The 16,147-nt window shown below is 39.2% G+C and overlaps 1 protein-coding gene across 1 annotated transcript in view; it reads left to right on the top strand.

Annotated features, from left to right (window-relative positions):
• Window positions 1-16,147, top strand: part of LOC108274410 (ras-related protein Rab-26) — an 83,531-nt gene that overhangs the window by 47,631 nt on the left and 19,753 nt on the right. The window contains exons 6-7 of the mRNA XM_017484531.3: window positions 7,247-7,312; window positions 12,516-12,572. Coding sequence (XP_017340020.1) covers window positions 7,247-7,312; window positions 12,516-12,572 — 123 coding nt within the window. The remainder of the gene's footprint in view (window positions 1-7,246; window positions 7,313-12,515; window positions 12,573-16,147) is intronic.

Genomic DNA, 16,147 nt, shown 5'->3' with positions numbered 1-16,147 from the left:
TGCCAAGTTCTTGTCCCAGGTCGAAGAGATGGCCAACCCAAGCTCTGCTCACGCCAAGTTCCTGTCCCAGGTCGGTGTCGAAGTCAGTAACAACCAGGTTCTGCTCATGCCTGGAGCTGAGGTCACGAACAACCAAGCTCTGATCACACCGGAGTCTGCTGACACAGACAACCAAGTTCTGCTCACGACCGAGTCTGTTGACACCGACAACCAAGTTCTGCTGTTCTGTTCTGCTGAGGATGCCGCCGTGCTTTTTTGTTCTGCTGAGGACGCCGCCGTGCTTTTCTGTTCTGCTAAGGACAGGGCTTTGCTTTTTTGCTCCACTGAGGATGCCGCTCAGTCTTCTGGTTCAGCTGGGGACATTTTGCCCAAGGGGCCAGGACCTCCAATGGAGAGGAGTGTTTTCTGGCGCTCTAGGAGGAGTACCCTTGGGGGAGGTTATGTCATGATCTCCACTTTATACAGAGCTGCAGCCTGCCGCGCACTTTGAGTGCCAAAGGGCGCGCGCGTGCATGAGTGCCCACTCTTCGAATGTTGATGACTGACATTGTTTACTGTGGACACATCCGTTTGTTTTGTTTCTGTTCTGTCTCCTCCCAGTTTGGTCATTGGCTGTCGTTCGAGCATGTGTCTAGATTGGTGTCAGCCGCCAGCACTTAACGATGATTATGTTTGCTTATATACTTCGTGCCTCCCAGTACACGGTGAGGAGTATTACATTAGATTAGTTAAGTTACGTTACGTACCTTGATGGATAGTTTAGTTTATACCACGCTGTTGTTCCCCGCTTCTCGTTTCATGTTTAGTGTTTTGACCTCTTTCTAGTGACCTCGATTTCTGATTCCTGCCTAGCCCAGTATATGCCTGTTTGCCAACCGCCCAACCCATTGCCTGTTTTCGACTATGCCTCTGTTTCACGTTTTGGAATCGATCTGCCTGCCTCTTTAATAATCGTCTTTACCTGCACCTGCTTCTCTACTCAACTCCCTTATGTCTCGCAACGTGACAACTTATGCTATTTTATACAGTATCAACAATTTTAAGCAGAGAGTGATTTTTTTTTATTCATCTTTATATTGTCCAAATAATCAAGAAAATATAAAAACTCCTGATAATGTCACCAGAGGAACTATCTTTCTGATACAATTTGTCAAGGCATGTGATATATTGCAGCTAATGATAAAGCACTGCATATTTGATTTTTGTTCTTGATGGGACTAGTACCAAACCTGGAGAGGTGTGTGTGTGTGTATGTGTATGTGTATGTGTATGTATATGTATATGTATATGTATATATAATGGCAAGATTTCCTGATGGCAAATATGTAATCTAAGATAAATCATGTCAGAACTTTTTCCAGAACTTTCCAGAACAGGACCATCTTTTCCATCATAAAATCATGCCATTTTATATGGTTGTGTAAAAAGCAAAAAGGTCAGGAATTCAGGGCAAACTAGATAAAAACAGAATCACAAAAACCAGGATAACAATGGCAATGTAAAGGCTTAGCACATCAGGATGGAAGCAAACTGAATGATTCTTCGCATTGTGTGGTGCTTTGAAGTCCATTTATAATCACTTGTATGAGTAGAAGGTAGGCATGACCATGCCACTGAGGAGGTGTGATAGGGTATATAGTACAAGTGGCCATGTTTTTCAGACATGGGGTAGCATGGAAGTTGAAGTTTGTTGCTGTTTCTGGCACTGACATGACAGATGTAGTATTGAAGCAAATTCATTTAGTTCATAAACAGGCTTGTTTTCCTGTTTTGTTTTGGTTTTTTTCAAACCTTAATAAATACTATTGTATATGGGGATAATGTGTTTTGGTGATTATATATTTAATATTATATATAATATTATAATTTTATGAAAGTGTTTTCAATATGATTTTCTTGTAATGTGTCACATGCTTATACACTATGGGCAAAAGTTTATGGACACTTGAGTATCACAGCCATACACCGATCAGCCATAACATTAAAGCCACTTGCTTATTGTGTAGGTCCCTCTTGGGCCACCAAAACAGCTCTGACCCATCAAGGCATGGACCTCTGATGGTGTGCTGTAGTAGCTGGCACCAAGACATTAGCAGCAGATCCTTTAAGTCCTGTAACTTGTGAGGTGGGGCCTCCAAGGATTAGACTGTTTGTCCAGCACATACCACAGATACTCGACCAGATTGAAATCTGGGGAATTTGGAGGCCAAGTTAACACCTTGAAAGCTTTGTCATGTTCCTCAAAAAACAATCTTTTTTTTGATCATAGAATTTTTATTGGAAATTTGCATTTTACACATTATAACACCACACCAACAACCCCAACAAAACAACCACAGCCAAAACCAAAAGAAAGGGGGAAACAAAAGACAATAACAAACGACCATTCAAAGAAAAACACAAAAAAAAGGTAAGATGATTAGTGTTTACCGTCTACCTCTCCTCAATCCACCTTCAGGGTGCGTACATCATTGAAGTAGGTAATAAATTGTTGCCATTTTCCTGATGTTGTACTTGATTTTTTCAAGTTTTAAAAAGAACATTAAGTCTTTATGCCAGACTGATATAGAGGGGGGTTGTGGAGAGGTCCAAGACAACAATATTCTGCGCCGAGCAAGTAACGATGCAAAGGCCACAACACTAGCTTGTTTATGGTTCAGAGGCTGACGCTGAGATGAAACACCAAAGATGGCAATTAAAGGACAGACATCCACTTTGATTTTAAGAACGTCGGACATGGTTTCAACGAAAGAGTTCCAAAAGTTCTGCAGTTTGGGACAGAGTGCAAACATATGACTCAGGTTACAGGGCGAAAGTTTGCATTTTTCACACGTCAGGAACATTGGGATATATTTTAAACAGTTTACTCCTAGAGAGGTGAGCTTTGTGGACCACTTTAAATTGTATGAAACTAAGTCTAGCACAGGACATGGTGGTATGCATATTATCTAACGCTCTGCCCCAGAAATCATCCTCAGGCTCCAGGCCCAATTCCTCTTCCCAAGCACTAATGGTTTTGATATTGTAAAAATTGTCTTGTGACCAGATCGTTGCATATATCCGTGAGATAATGCCACCCTTATGAGGATTCAGCCTGAACACCTCTTCCCATGCAGACTTTGTAGGTAAGGATGGAAAACCAGCAAATAGGGAGGAGACACAATGCCTAATTTGAAAGAAATGGAATAGGTGAGACGGAGGCAGACTGAATGACGAGGACAACTCAGAAAAATTTGCAAACACATTATTAATAAAAAGATCCTCAAAGCATTTCAGACCCTTCTTTTACCACAAAGAGAATGTGGAATCTGTAAAGGAGGGGGGAAAGAGGTGGTTATTACATATTGGTGCCATGGTTGAGGCCGAGATAGATAAAATGACGGCGAAACTGATAGAAAATTTTTAGAGAGGTACATACTATTGGATTATCCATGTGTTGTGAAAGGGCTATAGGAAGGGAGGGAAAATAATTTCATGTATGAAATTAAGGGTGTAAAATTCGCCACCATTATTGCAGAATAGGAACGGGTCACATTAACGCTGAGATATTTGAATTTTGAATCCTCCAAATGAAAAGGTATTTCAGTCTGTTTTATCTTTTGGCCAGATTGGTTTATGGGTAAGCATTCACTCTTGTAGGTTCAGTTTATACCCTGAAAAGTTCCCAAAGTCATTTAATACGCATATTATGTCTGGAATAGATGCAATTGGATCTGTAGCATAAAGTAGTAAGTCGTCAGCACACAGGGCTAGTTTATGTTCAATTCTTTTGCGAATTATACCCTGAAATACAGGAAGAGTTCTAGGTGTTCTCGAGAGAGGCTCAATCGCTATGGCAAAAAGTAAGGGAGACAGAGGACATCCCTGGTGCGTACCCCGTGACAAAGTAAAATAGTCAGATTTAGCATCGTTGGTATATATGGAAGCTTGTGGTTCCATATATAATAAATGGATCCATGATATCAGTCCATCCCCAAAGCCGAACCTGTTAAGCACTATAAAAAGAGATTCCATTTCTATCCTATCAACCGCCTTTTCTGCGTCCAAAGAGATGACCACGTCAGAGGGGTCACTGTTTTGTTTTGAATACAAAATACTAAGTAGAGTACGAATATTAGAAAAGGAATGCCGTCCTTTTATAAATCCGGTTTGCTCCTCTGAAATAATGCTAGGAAGAATCCCCTCTAAACGAGAGGCCAAAAGTTTGGCTAAAATCTTGACATCAACATTGAGGAGGCTAATAGGTCTATACGAATTACATAATGTTGGGTCCTTCCCATCCTTGACCAATAGAGTTATAGATGCTTGTCTCAATGTTTGTGGCAACGTACCTAGTTCTAAGGATTCCTTGAATACAGCCAGAAGTAATGGGGCCAATGCAACATGAAATTTCTTATAAAAATTGGAAGGAAACCCGTCCGGACCAGGTGATTTCTTAGATTGCAATGAATTGATTGAGTTAATGATCTCATCTAAGGTGAACTAACTTGTGAGGATTGAAATCTGGGGAATTTGGAGGCCAAGTTAACACCTTGAACGCTTTGTCGTGTTCCTCAAAAACCAATCCTGAACAATTTTTTGCAGTGAGGCATGACACATTATCCTGCTGGAAGTGGCCACTCCCATTATGGAATACAGCTGCCTTGAATGTGTATGCTTGTCTGAAAAAATGTTTAGGTAGGTGGTATTTGTTAAAGTAGCATCCATATGAATGCCAGGACCCAAAGTTTATCACCAGAACATTGCCCACAGCATCACACTGCCACTGTCAGCTTGCATACCATAGCCAGAATTAAAATATTTAGCAATTTGTGCTTCAGGAGCTCTTCTTTGGGATCAGACCTGACAGGCTAGTTTTTGTTCACCATACATATTAATGAGCCTTGTGTGCCCATGACCCTGTTGCCGGTTCACCAGTTGTCCTTCCTTGGACCACTTTTGGAAAGTACTAACCTCTGCATTCCGAGAACACCCCACAAGACCTGCCATTTTGGAGATGCTCTGACCCAATCGTCAAGCCATCACAATTTGGCCCGTGTCAAAAATCCTTACACCTGGCCATTTTTCCCAAGAGGTCCTCACTGCAGCTTGTAGAATGATGATGTACTGGGTTAGATCCACTATGTTCTGGATGTTGTAACATACATGCATAGATGGCAGAGACAGTATGTTGGTAAGTATTTCATTTACGGTTAGGGTTAGGGTTACAACATCCAGTATGTCATCACGCTTCAGGTTGCAGTGAGGACACACTCATTTTTCCTGCTTCCAACTTGCTGCCTTATATATCCCAACACTTGACAGATGGCAGTGTAACAAGATAATCAATGTTATTCACTTCAGTTCCCTAAACTGTTGCCACAAAGTTGGAAGCACACAATTGTATAGAATGTCTTTGTATTCTGTAGAATTATGGTGAATGGTTTGCACTTATATAGCGTTTTTTAACCTTAGCATTTCTACAAAGCTCTTTACATTGTTTCTCATTCACAGAGATTGGCATAACACATTACTGTAATCTAATTACTTTTTCTCATAATGCAGTAATGTAACACGTTACATTTTAAATTTAAGCAATTGGCTTACAATTACAGATGTCAATAAAATTGTTACTTGCATTACAAATATATTGTTAAGGAAACAGTATTATGTAAAATGCATTTTAAAATAAATCACATTTTGCCCCAAAGATTTTTTCTTTAGCCCAAAATAATTGTCAACTTTGTCACTACATAACTGAACGTCAGTAAAAAGACAGCCTGTCAGTTTATATCTTCAGTGAACGACGGTGAGACCAATCAGACAGGGTTTACAGGTAAATATGTGCAAATACTGACAACTCTCAATTCTGCCAAGTGCTAGCTCACACAGTCAGTGTGAGGGGAAAAATGGATACATGCTGGGGTTTTTTTTATTTTTTTTTTTTATTTTTTTTTATTTTTTTTTTTAACCAGTAAATGGGTTGATACTGAAACACTAACATCCTCTGATGCTGAGCAGGAAAACAAGGTGTGTAAATGTCCCCGTTTATGTGAACATGATATGAGCAGAGCATAAGGAAAGATAGTGTACTTTGCATGGCCCTGTAACAGCTAAACTCATACATTGATAGCTTAGCTGTGCCTCCCCTTTGCTAGCGACACCAAACTAGCCCAGTTAGAAAAGTTTTATATTTTATCTGTCTGGTAGTCCTACAAACAGTGACAACAACCGAGGCAAGTGTCATGATAAATCAAACTTTTTCTGATCATGTCATACATTGTGTGCTAAAATTACTGAAAGAACTATGAGGTTCAGTTATCAGTGTCTTGCCCATGGGCACTTCGGCATGTGGAGTCATGTGGCCCGGGATTCAAACCACCAACCCAATGTTTAGTGGACAAACTGCTCTACCACCTGGGCTACAGCATTACAAGTTTCCATCACTGGATGACAGCATGACAATGCCCTTTTGACCAGAGGTCCATGAAGATATGGTTGGTTAAGGTTGGTGTAGAAGAACTCGAGTGACCTGCCCAGAGCCCTGACCTCAACCCCACTGAACACCTTTGGGATGAACTGACATAAGTACCTCACTAATGTTCTTGGGGTTGAATAGGCAAATTCCCATAGCCACATGCAAAAATTGGTAGAAAGTGTTCCTAGAAGAGTGGAGGTTATAACAGCAAAGGGGGTCTAAATATATGTTATACACTCTAGGGGGTCTTTAGGGGGGTCTAAATATAATACACTCACAGATATGTAATATTATGATCTCATTTGTTTAACTGGGTTCTCTTTATCATCTTTTAGGACTTGTGTGAAAATCTGATGATGTTTTAAGTCATATTTATGCAGAAAATTGCATTGTATATATTGCATAAACTGTATACTTGCCCTGTGTCCCAAAATAAAGGCGACACTGGCTTGCTGACCATCCTGAAATTATTGTTGACAAATTTTTCAGGGCATATCAATTTAGCATTTAGATATGGAACTGAAATGAATTGTTATTTTGGCAAATGCTCTGCAGTTTGAAATAAAATAACATTAGATGACTGAATTGTTGATTGTGGTTCTTTGGGGAAAAGTCTGTAATGGTGCTGTTATTAAGGTGGTGGTGTGATTTCTGATTATTCTGTTGGTTATTTTGCAGGAACATTGCGTTGTTTTGCACCTGCCTTTTACAAGCCTGTTATTTATAACCCTTATTAACATTGTGTTCTTTTTTGCTTTTTTTTTTTCTCCTTTTCTCTCTTTTCCACAGGCCTGGCTGACAGAAATCTATGAGTATGCTCAGCAAGATGTGGTCCTAATGGTACTGGGCAATAAGGTGTGTGCATTAGCACAGTCCTCTTCTCTCCAATAATCAGAGGATATGCAGTGGATGTACATAAACATGTTAAAATAGTGTTGAGATATTTGTGATGTAAAAAAAGAAAGCAAGATAAATCATGTCAGATATTTTTCCACCTTTAATGTGCTGTGACATCCAACAAAATTCAAGTGACAAAGAAATAGAAATGTTTTAGGAAAAGAAAAAGAAAACGTAATAGCTGGTTGCATAAGTTTGTACACCCCTTAACTAATATTTTGTTAAAGCAACTTTTCCTTGTAATACAGCACTTTTTCTTTTTATCATAGAATTTTTATTGGACAATTGCATTTTACACATTATAACACCACACCCAACAACCCCCAACAAAACAACCACAGCCAAAACCAAAAGAAAGGGGGAAACAAAAAACAACAACAAATAAACATTCAAAGAAAAAAAAAAAAAGGTAAGATCATTAGTATTTACCGTCTACCTCTCCTCAATCCACCTCCTGGGTGAGTACATCATTGAAGTAGGTAATAAATTGTTGCCATTTTCCCAAAAATGAGTCACCCCTGCCTCTGATGTTGTACTTGATTTTTTCAAGTTTTAAAAAGAACATTAAGTCTTTAAGCCAAACTGATATAGAGGGGGGTTGTGGAGAAGTCCAAGACAACGATATTGTGCGCCAAGCAAGTAACGATGCAAAGGCCACAACACTAGCTTGTTTATGGTTCAGAGGCTGATGCTGAGATGAAACACCAAAAGATGGCAATTAAATGACAGACATCCAATTTGATTCTAAGAACGTCGGACATAGTTTCAAAGAAAGAGTTCCAAAAGTTCTGCAATTTGGGACAGAGTGCAAACATATGACTCAGTTTACAGGGCGAAAGTTTTCATTTTTCACACGTCAGGAACATTGGGATATATTTTAGACCGTTTACTCCTAGAGAGGTGAGCTCTGTGGACCACTTTAAATTGTATGAGACTAAGTCTAGCACAGGACGTGGTGGTATGTATATTATCTAACACTCTGCCCCAGTAATCATCCTCAAGCTTCAGGCCCAATTCCTCTTCCCAAGCACTAATGGTTTTGATATTGTAAAAATCGTCCTGTGACCAGATTGTTGCATATATCTGTGAGATAATGCCACCCTTATGAGGATTCAGCTTGAACACCTCTTCCCATACAGACTTTGTAGGTAAGTTGGGAAGACCAGCGAACAGGGAGGAGACACCATGCCTAATTTTAAAGAAACAGAATAGGTGAAACAGAGGCAGACTGAATGACAAGGACAACTCAGAAAAGTTTGCAAACACATTATTAATGAAAAGATCCTCAAAGCATTTCAGACCCTTCTTTTCCCGCAAAGAGAATGTGGAATTTGTAAAGGAGGGGGGAAAGAGGTGGTTATTACATATTGGTGCCATGGTTGAGGCCGAGATAGATTTAAAATGACGGTGAAACTGATAGAAAATTTTTAGAGAGGTACATACTATCGGATTATCCGTGTGTTGTGAAAGGGATATAGCAAAGAAGAACACCATAGCAGGGAGGGAGGTTGAAATACAAGACTTTGCTTCTAAGTGGCACCATGGAAGAGAGGGGGCCTGCACCCAGAGCACCAGTTTCTTAATATCAACTGCCCAATAATAATACATGAAATTGGGCAATGAGTGGCCACCACTTAGTCGACTCTTTTGAAGTGAAAATTTGGAAACCCTGGGAGTTTTTCCTGCCCATATGAAAGAGGAGATTAATTGGTCTATATTCTTGAAGAAAGATTTGGGTAAAAACAGGGTGAAAATCTTCTAACTTGGCACATCTTGATTTATTCCACTCTCCCTTGCAAAAATGCTCTAGAGCTATCAAATTGCGAGGGGATCCCCTGTGCACAGCCATCTTCAAGTCACTCTGGGCTCTGACTGGGCCACTCAAAAGCATTAATTTTCTTCTGAAGCCATTACTTTGTTGACTTGGAGTTGTCCTTATTGTGCTGGACGGTAAAATTTTTCTTCATCTTCAGCTGTCTAACAGGCCTAACAGGTTTTGTGCCAAAATAAATTGGCATCTATAACTATACAGGATTCCCTATATCCCTATATATATATATATATATATATATATATATATATATATATATATATATATATATATATATATATATATATATATTCCCATATAAGGTATGATGTCCTTCCAGTGATAAACTAAAGCTAAGATAAACGCAAATTAAACCCAAATTATTGGGTTATGCATAATAATAAATAAATAAACAAAATATATTATACCAAAAATGTTCTACTTTGGTGTTTTCAGACCATAACACATCGCTACATGATTTGGCCTAATTTATGCAGACTTTTTCATGAGAAAGGACTTCCATTTAGCCTACCCCTTAGCCCAAACAGGTGAGGAATAGGAGAGATTGTTGTCACATGCAGGGAGTGATCAGTACTTTCCAGATATTCCTGCAACGCCTTTAATGTTGCCATAGGTCTCTTGGCAGTTTTCCTGATCATTATCCTATTTTGGATGGTTGTCCTGTTCATGGTAAAGAGAGTAATCACTGTGTTCTATTGTATAGCTAATGTTTTGGAAATTCTTTTGTACCCCTCTTCTGATTTACACCTTTCAATGATTTCTTTCAATGAGCTCCTATATGTGCCTTCTAAGTTCTTTGCAGACCATGGCTTCAGCAGTTGAATGAACCCAGGATGATGTCAACAAAATGTTACAGAAACAGCTGATCTATATTTTTGGGTTAATACAAATCATTTCATTAATGACTAGTGTGTATTAATTACTTTTGGAAATGAGTTTGAATGTAATTGGTTAATTCTGAGCACAGTCACATGACCCATTATTTTAAAAACGAAAAAAAAAAAAAAAAGGTGTGCGCACACATGGACCAGATTATTGTTTGGTTGTTTTTCCCTAAAATATTTCTATTTGTTTTTTGCTTGAATTAGGTTGGTTGCTATATCACATTAAGGTGGAAAAAGATCTGACATGATTCATCTTGGCTTCAATTTAAACATAAACCTGCAATTGTAACAGGATTGTGTAGACTTTTTATATCAACTGTAGCTGTAGAAATATCACTACGAAGATAACTGGTTTGAATGTAAAAATACAACAGTTATATAACCTCAATTGGCAGCTCAAAAGGAAAATATTCTCATCAGATCAGCATCTATCTAATGGGTAAATGGAAGAAGAGCAGTATTAACACTGACCTATTTTCATAAAACTTTATTGGGTAGAGAACTACTACTGATGCAGTCTTACACAAATTAGCCACTTGGGACACTGTTCATGTCTGTGCACACAAATACGATCATATATCTTTGTAAAATAAGGTGTACAGTGAACTCTACCAAGAGGTGGGTAGAGTAGCCAAACAATTTACTCATGTACAAGTAAAACTACTTATAAATATAATTACTCAAGTAATAGTAGAAGTAGTAATGTTAACAATGTAATGAGTAAGAGTAATAAAGTATCCAATGAGAATACTTCTCAAGTTACTAGTTACTTTGGATCTAATTAAAATGAAGGGACATTCCTCAGACTACATGGGGAACTGTAAGTCACACCTCTCCTTGAAAGTCTGTCTGTTCTGTTTATATGATGTAAAACCTGGGTTCAAGATGAAGTAGCATATCCCTGTCCTGTGATGGGTACAATAAGACTGAACCTGTCATTTTCAACACTAAATCTCACACACACCCCAAAGAAACATTTTCCCAACAGCTTAGTGTGTCTTAACATGTTAACATAAACTTGTTAGCATCAGCATTTAAACAAGAACAACAGAACAGAAGAGAAAGTTTGTGTGTGTGTGTGTGTGTGTGTGTGTGTGTGTGTGTGTGTGTGTGTGTGTGTGTTCATGTGTGGGTGTCCTGCCTCCTATTGCTTCTCCCCCCTCAATGACTGAGCCACTTAAAAAGTGAGTGGTTGCTGCATCCGCATTCAGACAACTGCAGCGTATCGTGAGACTCATGACGTCATTATATGTGATGTAAACTAATTATTAGAACTACATATACTCATTAATATTTAACAGTAATGGAGTAATGCCACAGAATGTAGTGAAGTAAAAGTACATTTCTGTGCTTACAAATTAACTTGAGAAAGAGTATGGCCAGTTAAACCTACTCTTAAAAGTAATTTTTTTCAAAAAGTTATTCAAGTGAATGTAATGAAGTAAATGAAGTGTGTTACTACCCACCTCCGGTTATTAGAGAAATTTATTTTTCCTTGCAAACCTTTGGCTGAACATGTAAAAATTTGCCTTTTGTACCATTTAGCCACACCCACTCGAATTTATGGAAGATTTGTATAATATACTAATAGTATTTTTGCCAATGGGTCATAGGATTTTTTTTGCCTATGTTCTCAAAATTGGTGTCGAATTACTTGGCAGAGTCTAATATTCAAGAATTATCAAAGCATGTTAAGATTTGCAAACAACATGGCCTCCACATGCCATTCAAACAGAGGATGTAACTGAGGATGGTTACTGGTGGTATGGTTTCTTGATCCACAAGAAATTTGAAAGGCGCCTTCAGTTCAATATCATGAGGAGCTTTGTAAGGTGTGGGGTATGGATGTCAACTGGGGACAGAGTTAAGTTCACATGTATGTTTTGTATCGAACAAAGGTCTAATTGAGCTGAAATGTGGTGTTTTGAATTGGTCTTCTAATCTGTAACTAGATTTTAAAATCTATTGGGTTACTAAAAATCCATGGCCGCCTTCAGCCAAATGGCTAATGTTCATCTATGGAATATTTATTGTTCAATGTAAGTTCTTGGCAAGAACTGGCCATTGGGGGTGATATTTACTGAATGTGCATGGGCCCCAATAATAATAACATAATATCAAAAGTAATGCTTGCGGCTATATCATGAAATGTGAGCTTGTAAGGTAAAGTAATTAGTGCCTTTGCACCTGCTCTTCAAAATGGCCCCATGTTCCTTAAAGCTGTTTTTGGCTCAAATGGAAGGAAAATAATAGAAGAAAGAAAAATTCTCTTACCATACCAACTTTGCTCCCTTACCTTCACACAAAACCAGATGCCCATGTTGACCTAATATACAGTATGAATCTGTGAATCTATGAAGCAATGATTAACATGATTTTTCTAAAACAGTAGGAGAGTTGTATGTTTATGTGCTGAAAAGCTTGGATGTTTGTGCTGTTTCTGCAGGCTGATGCCTCTCATGACAGAACAGTAAGGAGAGAGGAGGGGGAGAGACTAGCTAAGGTGAGCTGTTTCCCATTTTTAAGGTCTCTAAATAATCAACTCCAAAATGTACTGAACTGAAATTTTTTTCATATCTATGATTTTGTAAATTAATGATTTTTTTTTAGTAGACGGATAGGCATGTGAAACAAAACATTGTATTTGATATGGAACTACATTTACAGTTGCAATGCAGACAACTTTGTTAACATATTCTCTGTATTCCCCAAAGTGCTGAAACATTCCTGGCTAGCAGGTTTCCTTGTCATCATTAAAATGATTGTCACCACCTATTCTGGAATGCATATTGTCTGTGGAGTAGTGTGGCTTGCAAAAGAATTCAACGGGAAGCTCCAGAGGAAAGATGTTGTCTTAAAGAGGACACTGATAATTACTTATAATTGGACTTCACCTGTGAAATATTAATACAGCTCCCATTTTCTAAATAAAACCCACATAAGTTAAACTGTCATTGAAGATACTATCAGTGTGAAGTTAAGGAGTGAAAATTAAGACTAAGGAGCATTCTAATGAGGTTAAGATAAAGTAATAGAATTTCATAAGTTAGGAATAGTGTGTAAAACACAGTGAGTTCTACAGTTATTCTAAAGGATTTACAGAGTACAGTGGCCTAGAGTGGAATGAAGGTGCACCAGACATCCATTTGAGCTCTGCACGATTGAGAATTGTATGAAAGGGTGGCTAGAAAGAAACCATTGCTCAAGAAGAGCCACATGAAAGCATATGAGTGACCCAGTGAAGATGTGCTTTTTTTAGTTTGAAAGCAAGTTTCAAAGTGCTATGTTTGGTGCAAACCTAATGTAGGCCATACCTCAATTGCAACCATTCCTAAAGGGAAATATGGTGGCAGCATCATGCTCTGGGATGCTTTTCATTAAAGTGACACGACAGTCCTGGTGAAATGTGGTGCTTAAAAAAATAATATTACTCATCTATGAATACAGATAATAAATGGTGAATATTAACTCCAACATGCATTGAAGAAACAAGAGGGTTGTCATCCAGACAGAACTATTTGTGGTGAGAAGTTTTCGCTTCTTTTTGAAATTTATGGAACATAAATAAAATAAGCATATATGTCTTATTTGCACTACGATAAATACCAAGACAATCATGTTTGATCATAATCAAAAACTAATATGTGTAAAATGTTTTGCCAAAATCATATGCACAAAATTACAGCTGTGGTGTTTGCGGTCAAGACTGAGTGATATGATTTTACTTGCAAGGACAGACAAACTATATATTTACAGTATTTCACAAGTGAGTACACCCCTCACATTTCTGTAATTATGTGATTATATCTTTTCATGTGACAACACTGAAGAAATGACACTTTGCTACAATGTAAAGTAGTGAGTGTACAGCTTGTGTAACAGTGTCAATTTGCTGTCCCCTCAAAATAACTCAACATACAGCCATTAATGTCTAATGGCAACAAAAGTGAGTACACCCCTAAGTGAAAATGTCCAAATTGGGCCCAATTAGCCATTTTCCCTCCCCGGTGTCATGTGACTTGTTAGTGTTACAAGGTCTCAGGTGTGTTAAATTTGGTGTCATCGCTCTCACACTCCCTCATACTGGTCACTGGAAGTTCAACATGGCACCTCATGGCAAAGAACACTCAGGATCTGGAAAAAAAAGTTGCTCTACATAAAGATGGCCTAGGCTATAAGAAGATTACCAAGACCCTGACAGTGAGCTGCAGCACTGTGACCAAGACCATACAGTGGTTTAACAGGACAGGTTCCAGTCAGAACAGGACTCGCCCTGGTCGACCAAAGAAGTTGAGTGCACGTGCTCAACGTCATATACAGAGGTTCTCTTTGGGAAATAGACATATGAGTGCTGCCAGCATTGCTGCAAAGGTTGAAGGGGTGGGGGGTCAGCCTGTCAGTGCTCAGACCATATGCCGCACACTGCATCAAATTGGTCTGCATGGCTGTGGTCCCCGAAGGAAGCCTCTTCTAAAGATGATGCACAAGAAAACCCGCAAACAGTTTGCTGAAGACAAGCAGACTAAGGACATGGAGTACCTGGAACCAGACCTGTGGTCTGATGAGACCAAGATAAACTTATTTGGTTCAGATGGTGTCAAGCGTGTGTGGCGGCAACCAGCTGAGGAGTACAAAGACAAGTGTGTTTTGTCTACAGTCAAGCATGGTGGTGGGAGTGTCATGGTGTGGGCTGCATGAGTGCTGCCAGCACTGGGGAGCCACAGTTCATTGAGGGAACCATGAATGCCAACATGTACTGTGACATACTGAAGCAGAGCATGATCAGTATGCAGTATTCCAGTATGATAATGACCCCAAACACACCTTCAAGACAACCACTGCCTTGCCAAAGAAGCTGAGGGTGAAGGCGATGGACTGGCCAAGCATGTCTCCAGACCTAAACCCTATTGAGCATCTATGGGGCATCCTCAAACGGAAGGTGGAGGAGCACAAGGTCTCTAACATCCACCAGCTCCGTGATGTCATCATGGAGGAGTGGAAGAGGACTCCAGTGGCAACCTCTGAAGCTCTGGTGAACTCCATGCCCAAGAGGGTTAAGGCAGTGCTGGAAAATAATGGTGGTCACACAAAATATTGACACTTTGGGCCCAATTTGGACATTTTCACTTAGGGATGTACTCACTTTTGTTGTCAGCGGTTTAGATATTAATGGCTGTGTGTTGAGTTATTTTGAGGGGACAGCAAATTTACACTGTTATACAAGCTGTACCATCACTACTTTACATTGTAGCAAAATGTCATTTCTTCAGTGCTGTCACATTAAAAGACATAATCAAATATTTACAAAAATATGAGGGGTGTACTCACTTTTGTGAGATAGTGTATGTGTGTGCATATATATATATGCACACACATACACTAAATGCTAAACAGCATTTGCATCCACTTCTGCTTCTTATTCATGACAGATTACTGTGCTGTATCATGAATGCATCAGGAGAGCATGACTGGCAAAAAGCCATAGCAGGACAAGGAAAACTGTTAGGAAAGCACCAACAACACTTGGCTGAATTAGATGCTAAGATTAACCTGATCTTGTAAGCACTCTCCACTGCTGCTATACCACTGCACTTCTACCCCAATGGCAAGTTCACTAGTTTCCCAGCCAGATAAGTATGCACATGAAACCTCTCAATGCAAAGGCATTTTTTGTAGCGCTTACTGCAGAAAATCCCTCAGAGCAGAAAATCATACTATTCTTCAGCCTCCTCACTCACAAAGCATTAACTTGAGCCACGGTGGTCTGGTCTCAAAGAGTAGATCGACTGGCCTCCTATGACTGATTCATCAAGTTGTTTCAACATTCACCTGAGGGGAAAGAGAACAGAGAACAACTACTCACCATGGCCCAGGGGTCAAGAAGAGTGGTCAAGTATGCACTGCAATTCTGCATCCTCGCCGTAGGCAGAAGGTAGAATGAACCTACCCTCAAGGCTGCCTTTTGTCAGGGTCTGAACCTCAAAATCCTCACTGAGATGGCCTGGGAAGATGACAAACTGACTCTTCATTCTCTGATTGATCTCACTATATGACCTCACTATACACTATATGTAGCAG

This window comes from Ictalurus punctatus, chromosome 2, assembly GCF_001660625.3.
Source record: "Ictalurus punctatus breed USDA103 chromosome 2, Coco_2.0, whole genome shotgun sequence".
NCBI classification, from domain to species: domain Eukaryota; kingdom Metazoa; phylum Chordata; class Actinopteri; order Siluriformes; family Ictaluridae; genus Ictalurus; species Ictalurus punctatus.
This window is presented reverse-complemented; position numbering and strand designations above follow the sequence as displayed.